The sequence below is a fragment of the Varroa destructor genome, unplaced genomic scaffold (assembly GCF_002443255.2).
Source record: "Varroa destructor unplaced genomic scaffold, Vdes_3.0 BEIS01000003.1, whole genome shotgun sequence".
Taxonomy (NCBI): domain Eukaryota; kingdom Metazoa; phylum Arthropoda; class Arachnida; order Mesostigmata; family Varroidae; genus Varroa; species Varroa destructor.
This window is the reverse complement of record NW_019211456.1, coordinates 3,531,596-3,547,241: the sequence shown is the minus strand read 5'-3', so window position 1 is coordinate 3,547,241 and position 15,646 is coordinate 3,531,596. Positions and strand designations below refer to the sequence as shown.

The following is a 15,646-nucleotide window of genomic DNA, read 5'->3' as shown; positions in this document are numbered from 1 at the left end:
GACTTCGATTTCAGTCGATGGCATCGCTACCACACCTTTAGCCGTCCTCCAACCGGAGGCCCAAAAGAGGGGAACACAGAGAGAGTGAAAACTGGGGAGGGAGGCTAGAGACGAAGGTGGCGATAGTGGTCTTGCCTATAGTGGTCATAGTGGAAGCGGCCGTTGATGGTGATGATAGCTCCTGGTGGCACTGAAATACGAAGCAGCGTCACTCATTCTTCCATGGCTCGATAATAATAATGCTGCTTGCTAAGTCGGCTCGCTACCGTCCAAGCTCAGGATAGCCTGTAGCATGATAGCACCAAACGCAGAGAAACGAAAAGGCTTCACAAGGCCCACATCTAACAGAGTATACATTGAACAGTTAGTCAAAAGTAGCAAGAGCAAACGAGACCTGGCCCACACAGTTCATTCATTCGGGATTTATCTGCCTTTGAAGGCAACGACTTCAACGCCAGCTTCAGATTAACAAAGTCCCATCCTCTTGGTTTCTCCAAGCCCAATCTAGCATCGTCATACCTTAGCTGTGCGGATATGCCTGATCCGTCATTGGTCTTTAAGAATCGTTATACACGACTGCTCGCTTTGCGAGCGCACTTTCATAGTTTATCGTGCTGAAACTCTCGTGTACCCCTTACCGACTTAAGGAAAAAGAGTAACGCCAATCTACGCAACCATCGCGTGCCATTAATTAGGACATGGTTCATCGGACTCACGAGTAGGAGGAGACTTCGGCTTCATTTCCCGACAGAGGTTCGATGAGTCTTTAATACTCTGTAAAGTCTTGATGTGCAGCTACGTCTGCTCAGGGTAAACGTCATCACTGTCTCTGCCTTTAATACGTTAGTGAGTAACTGGTCAAGAGTAATCGCAACACGAACAATTGTTACCTTCTAGCTATTTATCACACATTAAACATACAAGTTCGACCTGAGGCGACCAAGTTGCAACAACACTTTTAGAGTCTGCTGTTTCATCGATGTAAATAAGTTCAATGGGCATGAGTTATATAAGTAAGACAGAAGAAGCTGCCCAGTTGAGAAAGATGTAAATGAACCGTTAGGGAAAGTAGTATTTCATTAGGATTTATAGCGGAGACAAATTATCATTCGGCTGTAAGCGTATTTCTTTCGAAAACCTTTGATTCAAAAACGTGTTAATTTTAATAGATATTTGGTACCGAGTTAAATTATGCTTCGGACGAGCAGAAATCTCTCATGTTTTCGTTTACTATTCTTTTCAATTGTGTAATGTTAACAACTGATGTGTCATATATGATTTACATTTTAATTTTGAAATCTTTCGTTTCTTTAGCTCATATTAGTTTCGGTAGATAGAATTGCCCGATAAATCTTGTATCTTGACTCCACTACTTGATTCATCTGACATCCAGATTACAGCCCGTCGCCCTATTTTACACGTCATCCATCAAACACCAATGAAATTAAACTTAAAACGCATAAAACCAGTATCGTCTAACATATTCATTAATAAGGAAAGCAGGTATGTAGCGTTAATGCATACTCTCTACGCATAACTATTACTTACAACGTTGTTTTTCGCGATGACTTTGCTTCTAAGGTTATTTGTTCAATGACTTGTAAGGTCTGAAAAAGAGTTTAGACATTTTCCCAACCAGCATTGAGATAGGAGACAGATGAACTACAATGAACACCTCCAACGTAACTCTTTTCGGTATGGTCTTTGCGTACTTTCAATAATAGACTTCCATGAGATACGGTTTCTAAGCCGAGACAGTATAGAAAATGTTAGTTTTGTATAAATGAAGCATCTCGGTTTTTTTTTTTAACCAAAATGTTTAAAAATTTTCTTTACAAATGCTGTGCGCGATTTAAATGGATCAATATCCAGCGTTGCGGGCCTAGGTCCTGAGTAATAGAAGTAACAGGAATCATTGCACTAAATTTGTAGTCGAGATCAAGCGCTTGACTTTTCAGCGGCAGACATTTTTGACTAAGATGGCACGCCATCAAAAAAGGAAAAAAGACCAAAAACCTCATAGGATTCGAGTAGCTTTTTCCACGCTAAACCTGAAGACGCATAGTAATTCTTGAATGTACAGGTGTACAACATGAAAGCTTCATAATGCTTCGTTTACATTTTGCATGTTGGGTCTAATAGAAAAAAAAAGCCGTTCTTACGCCATTGAAACGTATTTCTATAGTACCCCATTTAATATCTGGAAAAGTGGACTCGTAATTACGCTCAGTGACAAAAAACAGGAGGTCTATTTTTACGACGACCAAACGCAAGCTTGTACTGGCTATACACCATGGACGTAATTTTTGGTAAAAAAAAAATTATGAAACCTGTTTAAAAATTGATTTTCTTCTCTCACGAAAACGCACACGTTAGCACACTTGTGCAGTAACTTAGGTTGCTCTCAAGTGACCGTTAGAGCGGTTAGAGTCGTGACATTCGCCATATGCGGATGATACTGAAATTGGACCTTCTAGTTCGGACTTATCAATTATCACGATGCCGCTGTTACTAATTGCTGAATTTCGTGAATAAAAGGCTCGAAAAGTAGGTAACTACACACAAAATGTGTATGTGCGTGTGCCTGTATAGGCCTGCCTGTCTGTCTGTCTGTCTGTCAAAGCGAGAGTGAAAGAACGACCGTCCCCTTTTAGTTTCACCCTTTACGATGCCGACGGAATTACGTATAAACTACGTGAAAGGATATAAATATTCAATTGCTAGCAGCATAAGGCCAAGAGTAAATTTTCGTTCTCTTTTTTAAATGAATATTCTTTATGAAATACCGAGCTATGGCGGTATGCTCACTTTTTCTGGTCGCGTTTCTATGTTGCTCTACTTGTTTGAATGGAGAGATAACGGCGAAGTTACGACGTGCGTCTTCTATGCACATCCGCAAGTAATGTTGAACTTATCGTTACATAGTAAATTCGGCTCATGTATTTTCATTATCATTATACGCATAAATGCTCCACTTACGTTCCGTTTGCATTTCCTTCGAGTGTTATTGCTAACTGACTTCTATTTTGACATTAATGCGTTCCGCTGATCAAGTGTTTCGCTGATCAAGTGTTTTGCTGACGAATAAAATGAAATCGGCTTGTAATTAGTTTGATTCGATCGTTTATCTTCAACTATGCTTACAGGATATAACAAATGACAAAGCACACGAGTTAGTTGTGCTTTTCGCAGCCGCCGATGGCTAATCTTCGATCGTTTTTCCTATTGGGTTTGCAACACAAACGTTACCCTATTTTTATCCGTGAAACTAACTAAGTTCAAAATCGCGCCCCAATCGCACCTTCACTAACTTAGCAACTGTAAAGATTATTTCTATAAATCCCGATGTTTTCTTATGCACCGAAACGTTAATGATGTTAGATTTTATCATTATTCTAATTTATTTAATCATAGCAAAAACGGCCACTGGTTAGCTGCATGAAGCAATACCATAAAGTGTCTACTCAGTGTGGCATTCTGCTTAGGACAATCGTCGTTGCTCTAGGATTAAACCGAAAACAGCGACAACATGACGCTTCTATACATTGAAAGACGTTAGCAATAGCAATAGCAGCAACGTGTTGGTAACTGATTGCTATGGGCGCGCACACGCACACGCAAACGCATGCACAAAAGTGCACATACGCGACGTCGCTACAAGAGGCAGTCAAAGGGTCCTCAAAATGATACGAATTTCGTGAATAATAACGCGGTTAGTAGTTTGGATCGTGTTATGCTTGTTTCAATGAGTAACCTACTTGAACGATTGGTAATTCAAGGGGCCCAGCTCGCTTATGTTAAACAGTCACAGTTTTCGAAAATGCAGGGTTTTATTATAGATTTGCCGATGTTTTCTTAACCCAAATACGCCACTCATCCGCTACTACGAAAATGCACAGAGCTATTCTCTTAACTAGGGAAAGTGGAATGATATTTGCCATGTATTGTAGGAACTGTCGTTTACGTTCTAGCTGGATAAGGTTTCACCAGCATTTCGACTGATTTAAGTGCCGTCCAGCAGCAAGAGTCAGCAGGATATGAAAGTTCTGTTTATTTCTCTTTTTCTTATAAACCAAGCTTACTATAAGACGAGCAGATGCAATCACAGTGTCATATAGCAATACGCAATGGCGCTACAATTTTGTAGTTTAAGTACTATATACATAGCTATCAAATTATGTTATGTCCTAATATAAGGTGGCCAGTAGTTTTGCTGGAGCAAACAAAAGTGTTCCAACAAGCTCGTTTTTGGCATGTTGCGGACTAATTTGCTAAGTTTATGAAAAATTATAAACTTTTTATTGAATTCAGGATACTGGCTGTAGCGAGATGCTCGTTTGACAGGAGGAACAATACGTTGCTTACGTCAGTCTGATACACCTAAGTGTTAGATGGTTACTCAGCGTGTACGGGCAGTCTTACTAATGCTGATGAATAATTCGCCGCATTAACGCGCTTATCTGTTAATAATTCACCTATCTAACCTCTGCACTTCGCACCCAGGGTGGCTTCACCCAGTTCTTCAGAAATGTCGTGCTCTTCTTTTCATCGCCGGCCTGACACTCGTCCAGCAGAAAAACGGCGTTTCCTTCTTATGTTGCCACCACCTTCTTGATCTGAAGTGGGCTTATTGCAGTTCCTATTCTGTCGTCAAAAGCGGTATGTACTGCGTTGCGCCTTTTCAATTCCAGTGCCAAGCCAGTTCTGAAGCGTCTGGGACGAGGACGATGACGCCGAGAATCTCTTTCGAGGCAAAACGCTTTTTTTCGTTTATTCTGCTAGAGTCTTGTCCAATAGAGCCGCCGTATGATTCTTCATCGGTCTGCCATTGATGTCGCGGACAGAGATACTCAAAACCTAAGATCCGAGCTCTCCCTGTACTTACTGCCTTTATGCCGACGATCTTACAGGCGTCTCAATAGTACGAAGCAGTGTAAAGCCACGCTAGACGCAAAGTATCAAGGAGTTCGATAGACGCAGGCGCGAGGCCGAGCCATTCGTATAAGAATAACTGTAAAGGTGACGAGTCTAAAGTGCTAAAGTGTCTCCATCGGGTAGTGGTTTTCTTCGACGGTCTTTAGTGAGAACGACGGTCTTGGGTGAAGTATGTTTAAGTCTTCCGAAGTGACGACCACCGTAGTGGGTATTTTCACAGGGTTTATCTTGAAATGAGAATAAGCAAGATGATTAAATTGAACTCGCCCAGCACACTTCAGATACTTTTTGTAGTTAATTGGACCTGAAGTGTCTTTTGAATCATCAACTACAACACGTTGAAGTGAGCCCTTCGCAAAGACGTTTTATCCCCCCAACTTACTGCTGTTTTAGTGTCCTACAGCCTTTGGGAATTCTGCTTTTTAATAATGGTGGAAATAAGTAATGATTAAAAAAATACAACAAAAGTGATTGCCGTACCTAGAAAAAAATGTACTACACAGCTGTTACAAAAGGTCTATGAACTATATTTATCAATAGGGGATAAATAATAAGTTTGCATATAACAAGAAAAAAACGTCCTTACAGCTTCTCTTAGTCATTTATCATTCAAAATTTTAAATTTTCATTTTATTTTATTTGGAAGTGTTAATACTTATTGACTACAGGAAACTGACGTGACTTCGTGTCTTCAAATACCAATGCTCTTTACGTAATCTCATCTACCGATAATATCATATAATCATTTTCTCTATTTACACGCACACACATATGTGCGTAAGATTTTTTTGCGTGATAACCTTAAAAATGGCAGGAAAATGCAATTATCTTTGGTGGGTAAATCTGGCCTTTTGGAAAAGATCATCATTAAAAAAATTGTTTTCATGCAAACAGTGCTCAAACATATCGTAGAATCTTTACGATAATTTATGACATGTCCGTGTACTTCGGAAGCTGCGGAGCAACGAAACAAATTAAGGCGCTCTAAGTTTCTGAAAGTGGGTGCGTGCGATTCTGTTCGTACCAGAGAGTACCACACAGAGTACTAAGCCTATGCGTTTAAATTGCCAAGGTTTCATTTGCTCAGAAATGTCACTTAGATTAGTTCAAGGACGAACAGTGACGTATCCGATCCCTGTAAGGAGCGTAACCCAATGAATATCATCTCTAGCTGTGCTCTCCTTGCTATTCTAAAAAATACTGTGTTCCCGCAACAAGAAAAGGCAAACGAACACGGATGTTTTTAGATAAAAAAAGTAGTGGCCAAAGGCTTATATGTGTTTTGACCGAATTGAATATATCTACTTATTTATTATCGAATCAGAGAGTAATTCAATTAGCTGTCTTAAACTTAAATTGATTATCTGGATCGATTCTCCGCTTTTCTGGATTAAGATAATTCTCTAAAATAATTCTATAATTTTCGTTGTAACGTTTTATATACGTAATATTTTCGCGAATCAAGTTGTTGTTAAATACTTTCTAACATCTAAGTTCGTGAAACGTGAAAATCGGTGAATTTTAGCTAGAAATTGGACCAGGCCTTGTGTTGTAAATACAACACAATGCTACTTTGCTACTTGAGAGCTCGAACTTAGTTAATCTTTCTCAGCCTGTATTAGAATGAATGTAAAAAGATAAATGATCACGTTTAATTGTTAATAAGTTATCAAAAGATAGCAAAAAAAAAGTACAAAAGCATTATTTATTTCAGACATAGTTCTCTCTCAACAACAGCGATGAACGGTTATTGTACAATGCGCATGAGTCAATTATATACAAAGTTGTAGCACTTATGAGAAGGCGTTACGGTACTATCTGCATCCACAAGTGTTATTCCTAATCAGACATGAAGAACCAGTACGGGGAATTTTTGCGACGTTTCGTTTTTGAAAAGCGTCATTTTAATCTCTACTAAAGACATGCACTTTTTTATCCCTTTTATAAACTACCGATCCCGTCCGTTGCTCATTCAATATTGGTAACAGTGCCAATGCATCATATTTACAATAAAGCGTGGTTGCGGTGAACGTACTGTCCATACCGTTAGTCAACTTGTATTGATTAGCCGGTGACATCATATTGATAAGTTCTGAGTAGAAATGCGGATATATTGGTAGTTCATAGAATATTATATGGCGCACACCCTTTATTGTATACCGGTGAAAAAAGTGAAATCGCTCCGTATAGAGGAGGAACTTACGTTTTCCATGGAAGAACATATAGCGAGCTTTGGCCACCTTTCCATCTTCAGTATACTCGCAAATTTGCGAAAACTTGAAGCCGGGATCGCGATCGGCTAAATCGCGCATATAATTTCTTAACCGAACGAAATCGAAATATTGCCTCACATATATCATACAGTGTGATACGAGTTTGTCCTTCCTCAACTGTGGAAGGATCTCGTTAATGAAGAATTCAAAACGCGAATCACTTGTGACGCCTGCTGAAGCCGGTTCGAACGATCGGAAAATATGCGGAATCTGAACAACTACCTGAGCGATGACTGACGTTCCCACTGGATTGCACACTGACACCAACCCACGATAGTTAAAGTTGTATCGCTTCATTAGAGCGTTGATTTGAGGATGTTGCACTTGGGAAATTACTATATTCTGTCGGAAATATTTTCCCCATTCACTTACGCACCAGATTCGCACCCGAGAAAAGTCTACGCCATGCGGTTTTCGTGGTTTGATGTTAAGATGCTTGAAAAGGTCAACGACATGCTCCCAATTTTGCATGAAGAATACATCAGTTTGGTCTAGTACCACGATTTCAATTGAAGAAAGAAAATCGTAATCACGTTTTTCGTCACCTTCCGAACCAATAATTGCCCTAAGTCCTACTGGTGAGGCAATGATTAAATCAGCGGAATAAAAATTTGCATACAACTGCACACGACGCTTTGTAAAGCGTAGGCCGATACGAAACATGTCGTCATTATCACCGTCGAAAAATTTATAGAAATCATCAGGTTTGTTGCCACGTCTGCTGTCATTGTCATCAGGCGGCCGGAATTCTTCTTCAAAACGATTCTCGTTCAATATTTGCAGCTTAATCTCTCTAACCATTTTCAGAATAAGCTTAATCACCCGGTAGGCGGCGTTTTTAAACGGCAGTACGATTAAAGCCTTAACCCTAGTCAAACCCTGATCCTGATACTCAATAGCTCCATCTGACCTTCGAATTTTCGTACTGTGCTTGACAGTTCGAGCTCTACTTCGAAGTACATGATTCATGACATGAAGAGTATAGCAAAGTCTTAATGATTCTGCTTTTTCCCATCTATGTTCCGGGTAATAAAAATCACGATATGAATTAAGAACATTTAGAACCGATTCCTCATAAGCGTCCAATGTCATCTTCACGTTGGCCTCACCTTTAAAACTAGAGTAAACATCTAACACATCTTCCAGATTGTCTGCTAGTACTTTTTTGAGGCTAATTTTGGTGTTTTGTTTAAAAGCTATTTCTGGCGCATTTTTTGAATTTTTCTGAGGAGGCTGTATTTTTACCACGCCTAACTGAGGCCACTGTTGAAGACTACCAGGCTGAAGACTGTAGGGCTCAGGCGGAAAATATTTTTCGTCAGGTATCCACTCAAGATGAGAAATATAGTTCGTGCAACCCTCCTCTTCATCGCTAGATGATTCGCCATCCAACTCATTATCATTTTCGGCTTCTGCGTCCTCATCTGAGGTGTGCTCACGATCACCTGAAAATACACCATTAGAGAAGACCTTTCACATATTTATATAAAGTATACCAGGAACGCAAACATACATTTATAAGCACGCAAACAAGATGTAATAATTTCGTCGATGCTGATTGATCATGCTGCAGTTCCCCACTATAGACTTCCAAGTATTATTTTTAACAATATAGACTGGTACGCTTAATTTTATTAGGATATTCAACGTTGCGCTTCGAACATCTTCTTTTCTCGATATAAGCTTGTGTTGTTACGAGGCCCTCCAAGCTCTGAAAATGCCAAGTGGTAAGTAAACACACACACTACAATCGCTTTTTTTTGAGAAGCCATGACTAGACAATTTATATACAAGAACGCGAATGCTAAATATACTGCTATCTAGAAGGCGCCATGGCACTAGGACAAGTATGAAAAAATGAAGGAGAGTACCTCTAACAAATATTTGGAAATTTGTATTCTAGTTCAAACATTATTCCATATCAGAGTCGGCTGAATTTTGTCGTAACAGCTTAATAGTTCGTAGACATGAGCAATTTCCAACTTTCCTGATTCAATAAAAGGCCCACAAGGAGAGCTTGGTTTCCCCAAAACAACGCCCACGTCACAATACCTGTTACTATTTAAGGTCATCATCATTAAAGTCAAAAAAGCTCTATAAGGCACTTTGCGATATTAATTAGCAGATTAAACTATGCACAAAGTAATTTTAGATGCTTTTTATAAAATATAGATTTTACCTGCGTCATTGATGTCTCCCCTGTGGTCCTTCGCCTCTGCTCCATTAGCCTTACTCGTCATCGCTCCCATCTCATAACTAGCTTTGCCGTAACCAGAATGATTCTCGTCCTCCTTTCTGGAAACATAATTTACAGAGGCCTCTATAGTGAAAAATGTGGAGTATTAAGTGGTGGCCTTCGGGCCATTTTTACCTATCAAAACGCAGCGTTTCAGTCAAGCTCTAGCAAAGAATTATGTATCTGCCGTCACTTTTGACAACCTTCTTTCATTTCTCAGCCAATTTACTTATTCCTTCTTTCTCTTTTCAGAAAGTTCCGGTAGTGATGGCGTTAGAAGTCTTCATTCAGCTTTGCTCGTGATTAAAAAAATGCAGTAGTCTATCGCCGCAGTGCCTGGAGAAAATGGTGTGTGCAAAAGAACCTTTTACTCAGACTTTTGCAAGGCGGCGTTCATACTATTTGATATGTGCAGCCTAGCATCGTCTCATATCTCGGGTTTTTTAAATAGCCTCGTGTAGGCGATACAGGTGCGTCATATACAGATCTTTCTTGACCTATTTGTTCTTCTCGAGCATTTCCAGTGTGTGAAACTCTTCCAGTCTCACTAAACACGAAGCATGGTCTCTTTGGAATAAAGATCTGGCTTGACCGTGGGGACGGGGAGACACCACATCTCATCATGGATGACAATTCTGCGCGGAAATTTGTCATTATGGTTGGACGTTTCTCAATGGCACCCGAGATGTCAAAAGGCTACAGGGAATCGTACTTTTTGTGCCGTTTATTCAATTCGTGGTGTTTTTAGGCTCTTAATTGTTGAGTAAGTACCATAGATAGAAAACGCCCGTAAGTAGTTATATGACTACAGTCATATAGCTATTAACGGGCCCGATTCAGTAGCCCGATTCACAAGTTGCTTGGTGACCGTCCTCTTTAAGAAGTGCCCTCAGACAGTCGTCAACGCCAGTCAGATGACCGATCAGATTAGGGTGCACCTTCATGGTGAAAGTGCGATTATTAAGCAAACCATTTCCGAGTGGTCCCCTCAAGCACGGAGTACATACCATACACGGCATATATATATGTCATGCTGCTTCGCCAGCTTCTTGACTTCGGTAATAATCCAAATAGAACAGGTGTTGTCGTATTCTTTTTTTACCTGAAACCTCTCTCTTCAATCTGAACTGGTCGTAAAATTTTGTTCACTGCACAGTGAAATCACAACGAAGGCGAGGTAATATTTTCGAAGGATATACAAAACAAATTAACAGAAAAGTGGTAAAAAGCACACGTCACATTAAAAAACGTCCTTATAACCTAATATCTTTATATGCGCGGAAACTTGCGAGCCTAATTGGCCATATTTAATTGAAAATTATAGAAAGACTTACTCATCACTATCTGTTTCTTGATCGTCCTCTTCTGCCTTTTCATCAGCACTTTCGTCCTCTGCAGATTCATTCTAAAATGCGATGGTTGAATGCAGTACAATTATCAAGAAAAGCGAAATATGATATAACCTAAATATATATGACCTATATGTGACCTAAATTGTACAGTGGATACGCATCTCGCAAAGTTGAACTTGCAATACGCGATTAAACAATTTGATAAAATGTATCAGGTCGTTCAATATTTTTGTTTTCTGTTTAATAATTTCTTTACTTAATGAAACCATAAGCGAAACGATTGGAATACTTTTCTGTTGCGGCTTTTACTGTTATAACTGTTACTCTGTGAGCAGTGGATTATTGAGCTCGTGCTTAAATTAGTTTAGTTTACTGTTAAATTTTTACGTATTTAGACTTACATTTCAAGCGTAGTATACGTATGCTATATATAACAGATTACAGCAGATACTACATCAACCTATAAATTACGAAGGAAGAATTTAACAGATTCATTTTACATTTTCAGAAACTTTAAGAGTGTGGTTAATTTAACTAGCTCATAATCTAGACGCTCAATTTTTTATTAAAACAGTTAATCTGTGAAATTTAAAGTAAACTTCCAACCTGGTAATTGGTCGAGTGCTCATCACCATTGTCACTATCACCTTCGTCATCTTCGTCGCTATTAAGAAACGAATGTTTACTGTTCTGAGCTCTTAATTTACCAGTCAGTTCATTTAGGAGATCACAAAAAGCGTCCTCCCTTTCACATTCGGACGGCGACGTTTCATTCTCACTTGAATTAGAGCTCGTGTCTGTTGCCTGAATCAATCGAACAAGGTGAAAAAAAGTATGTTATTATATTACACCAATACTTACTTCAAACAGCCTACGTTGTTAAATAGATACATTTTCAGAAAAACAAAAGATGCTTTCAAGCATTGTTTTCACAAGGTGTTAAATGGCCATCAGCAATAAAACTCAAATAATATGCTGCCATACCTCTATATATATACAGGTATGGCAACATATTATATATCTAGACTAAAAAATTCACATAAAAAAAACGGAGAATATTTTAAAATATATCTTTTACGGAAGTGTGTACTAAATTCTGGTGCCACCTCATGTGTAGCGATGCGATCATTGTCTGCTGCCACATCGTTAACTACGTGCACGTTTCCGTCTTCCGCATCATATGTATCTATGACATGATCTTCTTCCATCTTATCGAACCGACGTCTCTTTGAGAGCCCTCTGTGATTACTTCCAATTCCCCTCCTTCGCCCTCCTCGACTATAACCTCCACCATAGTGACGATGGTGAAAGCCACCTTCTCCACGACCCTCTCGTCGACTACGACTCATGCTGACATAAAGAAACAACACACTATGTTCTTTTATTTCGATGTTTCAATTTACGTTGAAATGTGCCAAATATGTCTACGTTCATGCGTAATACATACAATAATGTTGCTGCATACTCATGAATGATATTGCAATTTATTTCATTATCATATCAATGCTTATAAAAATTTTCCATTAAACCTAATAACACTTCTTGTATACCTACCCCTACCATGCTCGGTTAAGATAACCGACCCTTGAAAAAGTTTCCATCAACCGTAAGTTTTCGATGTGGTCACATTAAAATACATGAATCTCTAAAAAGATTTTACAAATGGTCAAATTAATATATAGTGGTAAGTTTATTATTTGTTTGCAAAGATTGAAACGGTAGACCATATCTGAAGAAACACAACTGCTACGGATACGTCGATATTAATACCCGAAATAAATTAAACAAAATACTACAGAATAAACTTCAAAAAGGATGCTTACCTTATTCATCAAGAGCACAAGCAATCCTATAGTTGCCGGGAAGACACAAATTATATAAGTTTTTTTTCTTTAAATCAACAAGATCAACATAGAGTAGTTACTTAGCCACTCTGAGGTGTATCCACATTAATGAACTGGAAGTTTAATAATACGAGAATATGACGAACAAATAAGGAGCCTGTTTCCCTAATATCTTCAGGAGAACAATCGAACGCACGTGCGATTTATTGACAAATAGAACGAATTCGAAGTATGCCAGCGGGTTTGTGGGACGAGAGATGGCCGTATTTCGAAACGTGAGGTTGATAAAATCCAACGGTAGTTGTCTACCGGCGTTTTGTATTGTTAGAGTGGCCACATAGATACGGTTAGTTTAATAATAAAAAGCTGGCTGGTTCGTAGAGGTCTCAATAGGAAACAGACGAGCCGTAGTTAGCATTACCATTTAACTGCATCATTGGTGAAAAAGTTGGTCTAAAAAAATTGAAAATATGGTTCACTAATCTTGATTTCTGAGGCAGCACTTAGGTCCACATGTCACAGCCAACTTCCCAGGTAATTGTTTGGTTGAGGGTAGTTGATGTGAACCCCTTTTTTCTAGTTATTGAATGTCTCTTAACTAGCCGAAGCTGCGATTATTTTGAAAGTATCGAGATATCGCTTCATAATTTGCGCTAGGTTGTGTTTCCAGCTTATCGAATTTTATGCTATATGTTATAATATAAAAAAAAAAGTACTGTCAGTTAAAAAAATATGCGTCATTACTTTCATTAAATGAAACGTCGCCTTTTCAAAGCACTCGGTTGTTTTTATTTCAAAAAGTTACTTACAAACACACGTTGTCCGAATCATTATAGTCCAACCATAAAATCGGCAATACCATTTAGTACTAGAACCTGCTTAAGTATTACACCTTATGGTATTAGGTGTTCAGCCAGCTTAAATAATAATAGTAGTTTTGAATACACTTGATCTATTCCTGACTTGGCTTCGCAGTGTTCTTTTAAAGTTGTATTAATTACAGCTTCTAGTTTTTTAGGCGTTCTAAGAGTTTCTATCGTTTTTACTCAGCTTGAAATAATTTGTAGAAAACGTACAGTGCATTTATGACGAGGTAAGATTACTGTTTGCATAGCTTGTCAAGTTCTAATAAAATATAGGAAAAGTTTTCACTGAATTCAAGCATTCGCAAAAACCGCAGAATTGGAAGGGGCAGCTACAGTGGTCAGATCGTACGCTTGAGTAGTGGCCAGGGTCGAGATCGAAGTTGCGGTTTGGGCAATGGCCAGCTCCGTATCTCTACAGCGAAGCACAGCCGAACCTATATCAGCTGCGATTCTTATTTGAGCTACAAAATGACGTCCAAGCTCACTGGCAGTATCCCGATCGTACAGGTCACTATTCAAGAACATATTAGCAAGCGATGAACGAAAGCGTTCTATTCTTATGGGAAGTGCTAACAGATTGAAGGCAGCATCACGTAGAATGATGAGATCATCAAACGAGAGTTCTGACAGTGGTTTCATTACTACAGTCGGAATAGCCGTCAATACTTGCACAGTGTCCGTGTAGATCATCTCCATTTCAAGCATCACCGGACCCGTTGCGGGGTGTTTCTGAAGAACATTGACAATGTAGTTCATCTCATCGCGCATTTCCCTCATTTCGTGTCCGTCACCTACACGCTGCACGCATGCTGCCATTGTCCTGACTCTACGGGGCACAAGCGACAACAATTGGGATACTCTAAAGGATGATCCCAAGCCGTAAAACATTCCGACTTGCCCTTCCTCAGTAACTGAGTAAGCTTCATGGCCTTGCTCAGCACAATAGCTTCGTTGTGCGGTAAATGCTAAAGTGACAATCAATATCGTGTACACATTCATGTTTCTCAATTGATTCTGAATCACTGTTGAGAAAGAACTTCGCTCGCTTAATAACTTTCGGTTTTGTTTGTAAGCGAAAGTACTTGGCAAACTCTTGGGTTTACTTTCGGGTTGATTTCAAATTGGAGTCTGCTAACTTTTACTGTAGATGCACTAGGCAGATCAGCGATGTTCGATGTGACTGTTGCTTGGTGGTTAGCAGCTTTTAAACGGTATTACCAAGCATGATAACCTTGACAGCATTATGCATGAATGCACATGCAATCTCCACATGCCAAAAATAAACGCGGTGTTTTAATCGTATTGGGACACAAATAAAACAGTAGAATGGTTCTCCCGTAGGCATTTATGACAGTAGAATAATTCTCACGCGAGGATATTACGGAAGCGATGAAGGTCCGTTGATACGGCCAAGATACTGCCTTCAGATCTAACTACCATTAGTAACTACAAACTGTTCCCTGCGTCCTGCCAGTCCTGAGCCACAAGTTTAATCATTAGGTCGTTACGTGTTCGTCATGTGAGAGACATACATATCCCTGTCGTTAAGCGTGGCATGCTAATAGTTCGCCAGAAATTGTGTCCTTAAAGTAAAACAGTGTTAGATCAAATCATGTCATCAGATCTGCCTGTGTCGGCTAAAAATTATTCATTACAATCCGGTGTGCCGGAAACATATCGAGGTTACTCTAAAAATGGGTCAACTTGTGCCTCAGATTGAGATAAAATGAATCGTTTTCCTAAGTTATGTTCTACAAAACTGTTTCGGGTGTTTTGCTTGAGAAATTTAAGTGCTATGCTGTTATCATAGTATGATGTATATATATATATACAAGATGAGGCAAAGGTCTCTGGATAACTGGAGAGTTTTTAACATTTTTTATAGTAGCAAACAACACACAAATTGTAAAAAGCAGATGCACCTGTGCGACACACTTGTAACAGGTGCACCCCAACAATATTTTGATATTCCTGTAATATTAAGCTATAAGCATAGTACACATCGCATGATAGTGGCATATGTTAAAAGTATAACTGACTAGCGTTAGAGCGTATAACCCGATGAACCCACAGTTGCTTCCTTGTATCTTTTGAAAATGCCGCGTATGTGCCCGCGCATCTCTTAAGCTGAATATCTTCG

At 39.2% G+C, this 15,646-nt stretch overlaps 1 protein-coding gene and 1 long non-coding RNA gene across 2 annotated transcripts; one reads left to right on the top strand and one right to left on the bottom strand.

Moving 5' to 3' along the window:
- Positions 1-6,612: 6,612 nt before the first annotated feature.
- Positions 6,613-12,760, bottom strand: LOC111248045 (U3 small nucleolar RNA-associated protein 25 homolog). Its single transcript, XM_022799749.2, has 6 exons — positions 12,620-12,760; positions 11,903-12,146; positions 11,403-11,600; positions 10,779-10,849; positions 9,388-9,503; positions 6,613-8,653 (listed from the first exon to the last, which is right to left on the bottom strand). Exons 2-6 carry the CDS (start codon positions 12,143-12,145, stop codon positions 6,840-6,842), a joined length of 2,442 nt encoding a protein of 813 aa, XP_022655484.1. The 5' UTR covers position 12,146; positions 12,620-12,760; the 3' UTR covers positions 6,613-6,839.
- Positions 8,798-13,417, top strand: LOC147756398 (uncharacterized). Its single transcript, XR_015323609.1, has 2 exons — positions 8,798-8,935; positions 9,697-13,417. It is a non-coding gene; the product is annotated as an uncharacterized LOC147756398 (long non-coding RNA).
- The last annotated feature ends 2,229 nt before the right edge of the window (positions 13,418-15,646 follow it).

What these genes read in the sequence shown, in the direction of transcription:
- LOC111248045 (XM_022799749.2), bottom strand. Translation starts at nt 12,145, where the DNA reads ATGAGTCGTAGTCGACGAGAGGGTCGTGGAGAAGGTGGCTTTCACCAT. An exon ending in ATCGCATCGCTACACATGAG is followed by an intron (nt 11,601 to 11,902) that starts GTGGCACCAGAA and finishes CGATTGATTCAG; the next exon opens with GCAACAGACACGAGCTCTAA. An exon ending in AGCACTCGACCAATTACCAG is followed by an intron (nt 10,850 to 11,402) that starts GTTGGAAGTTTA and finishes ATCGCATTTTAG; the next exon opens with AATGAATCTGCAGAGGACGA.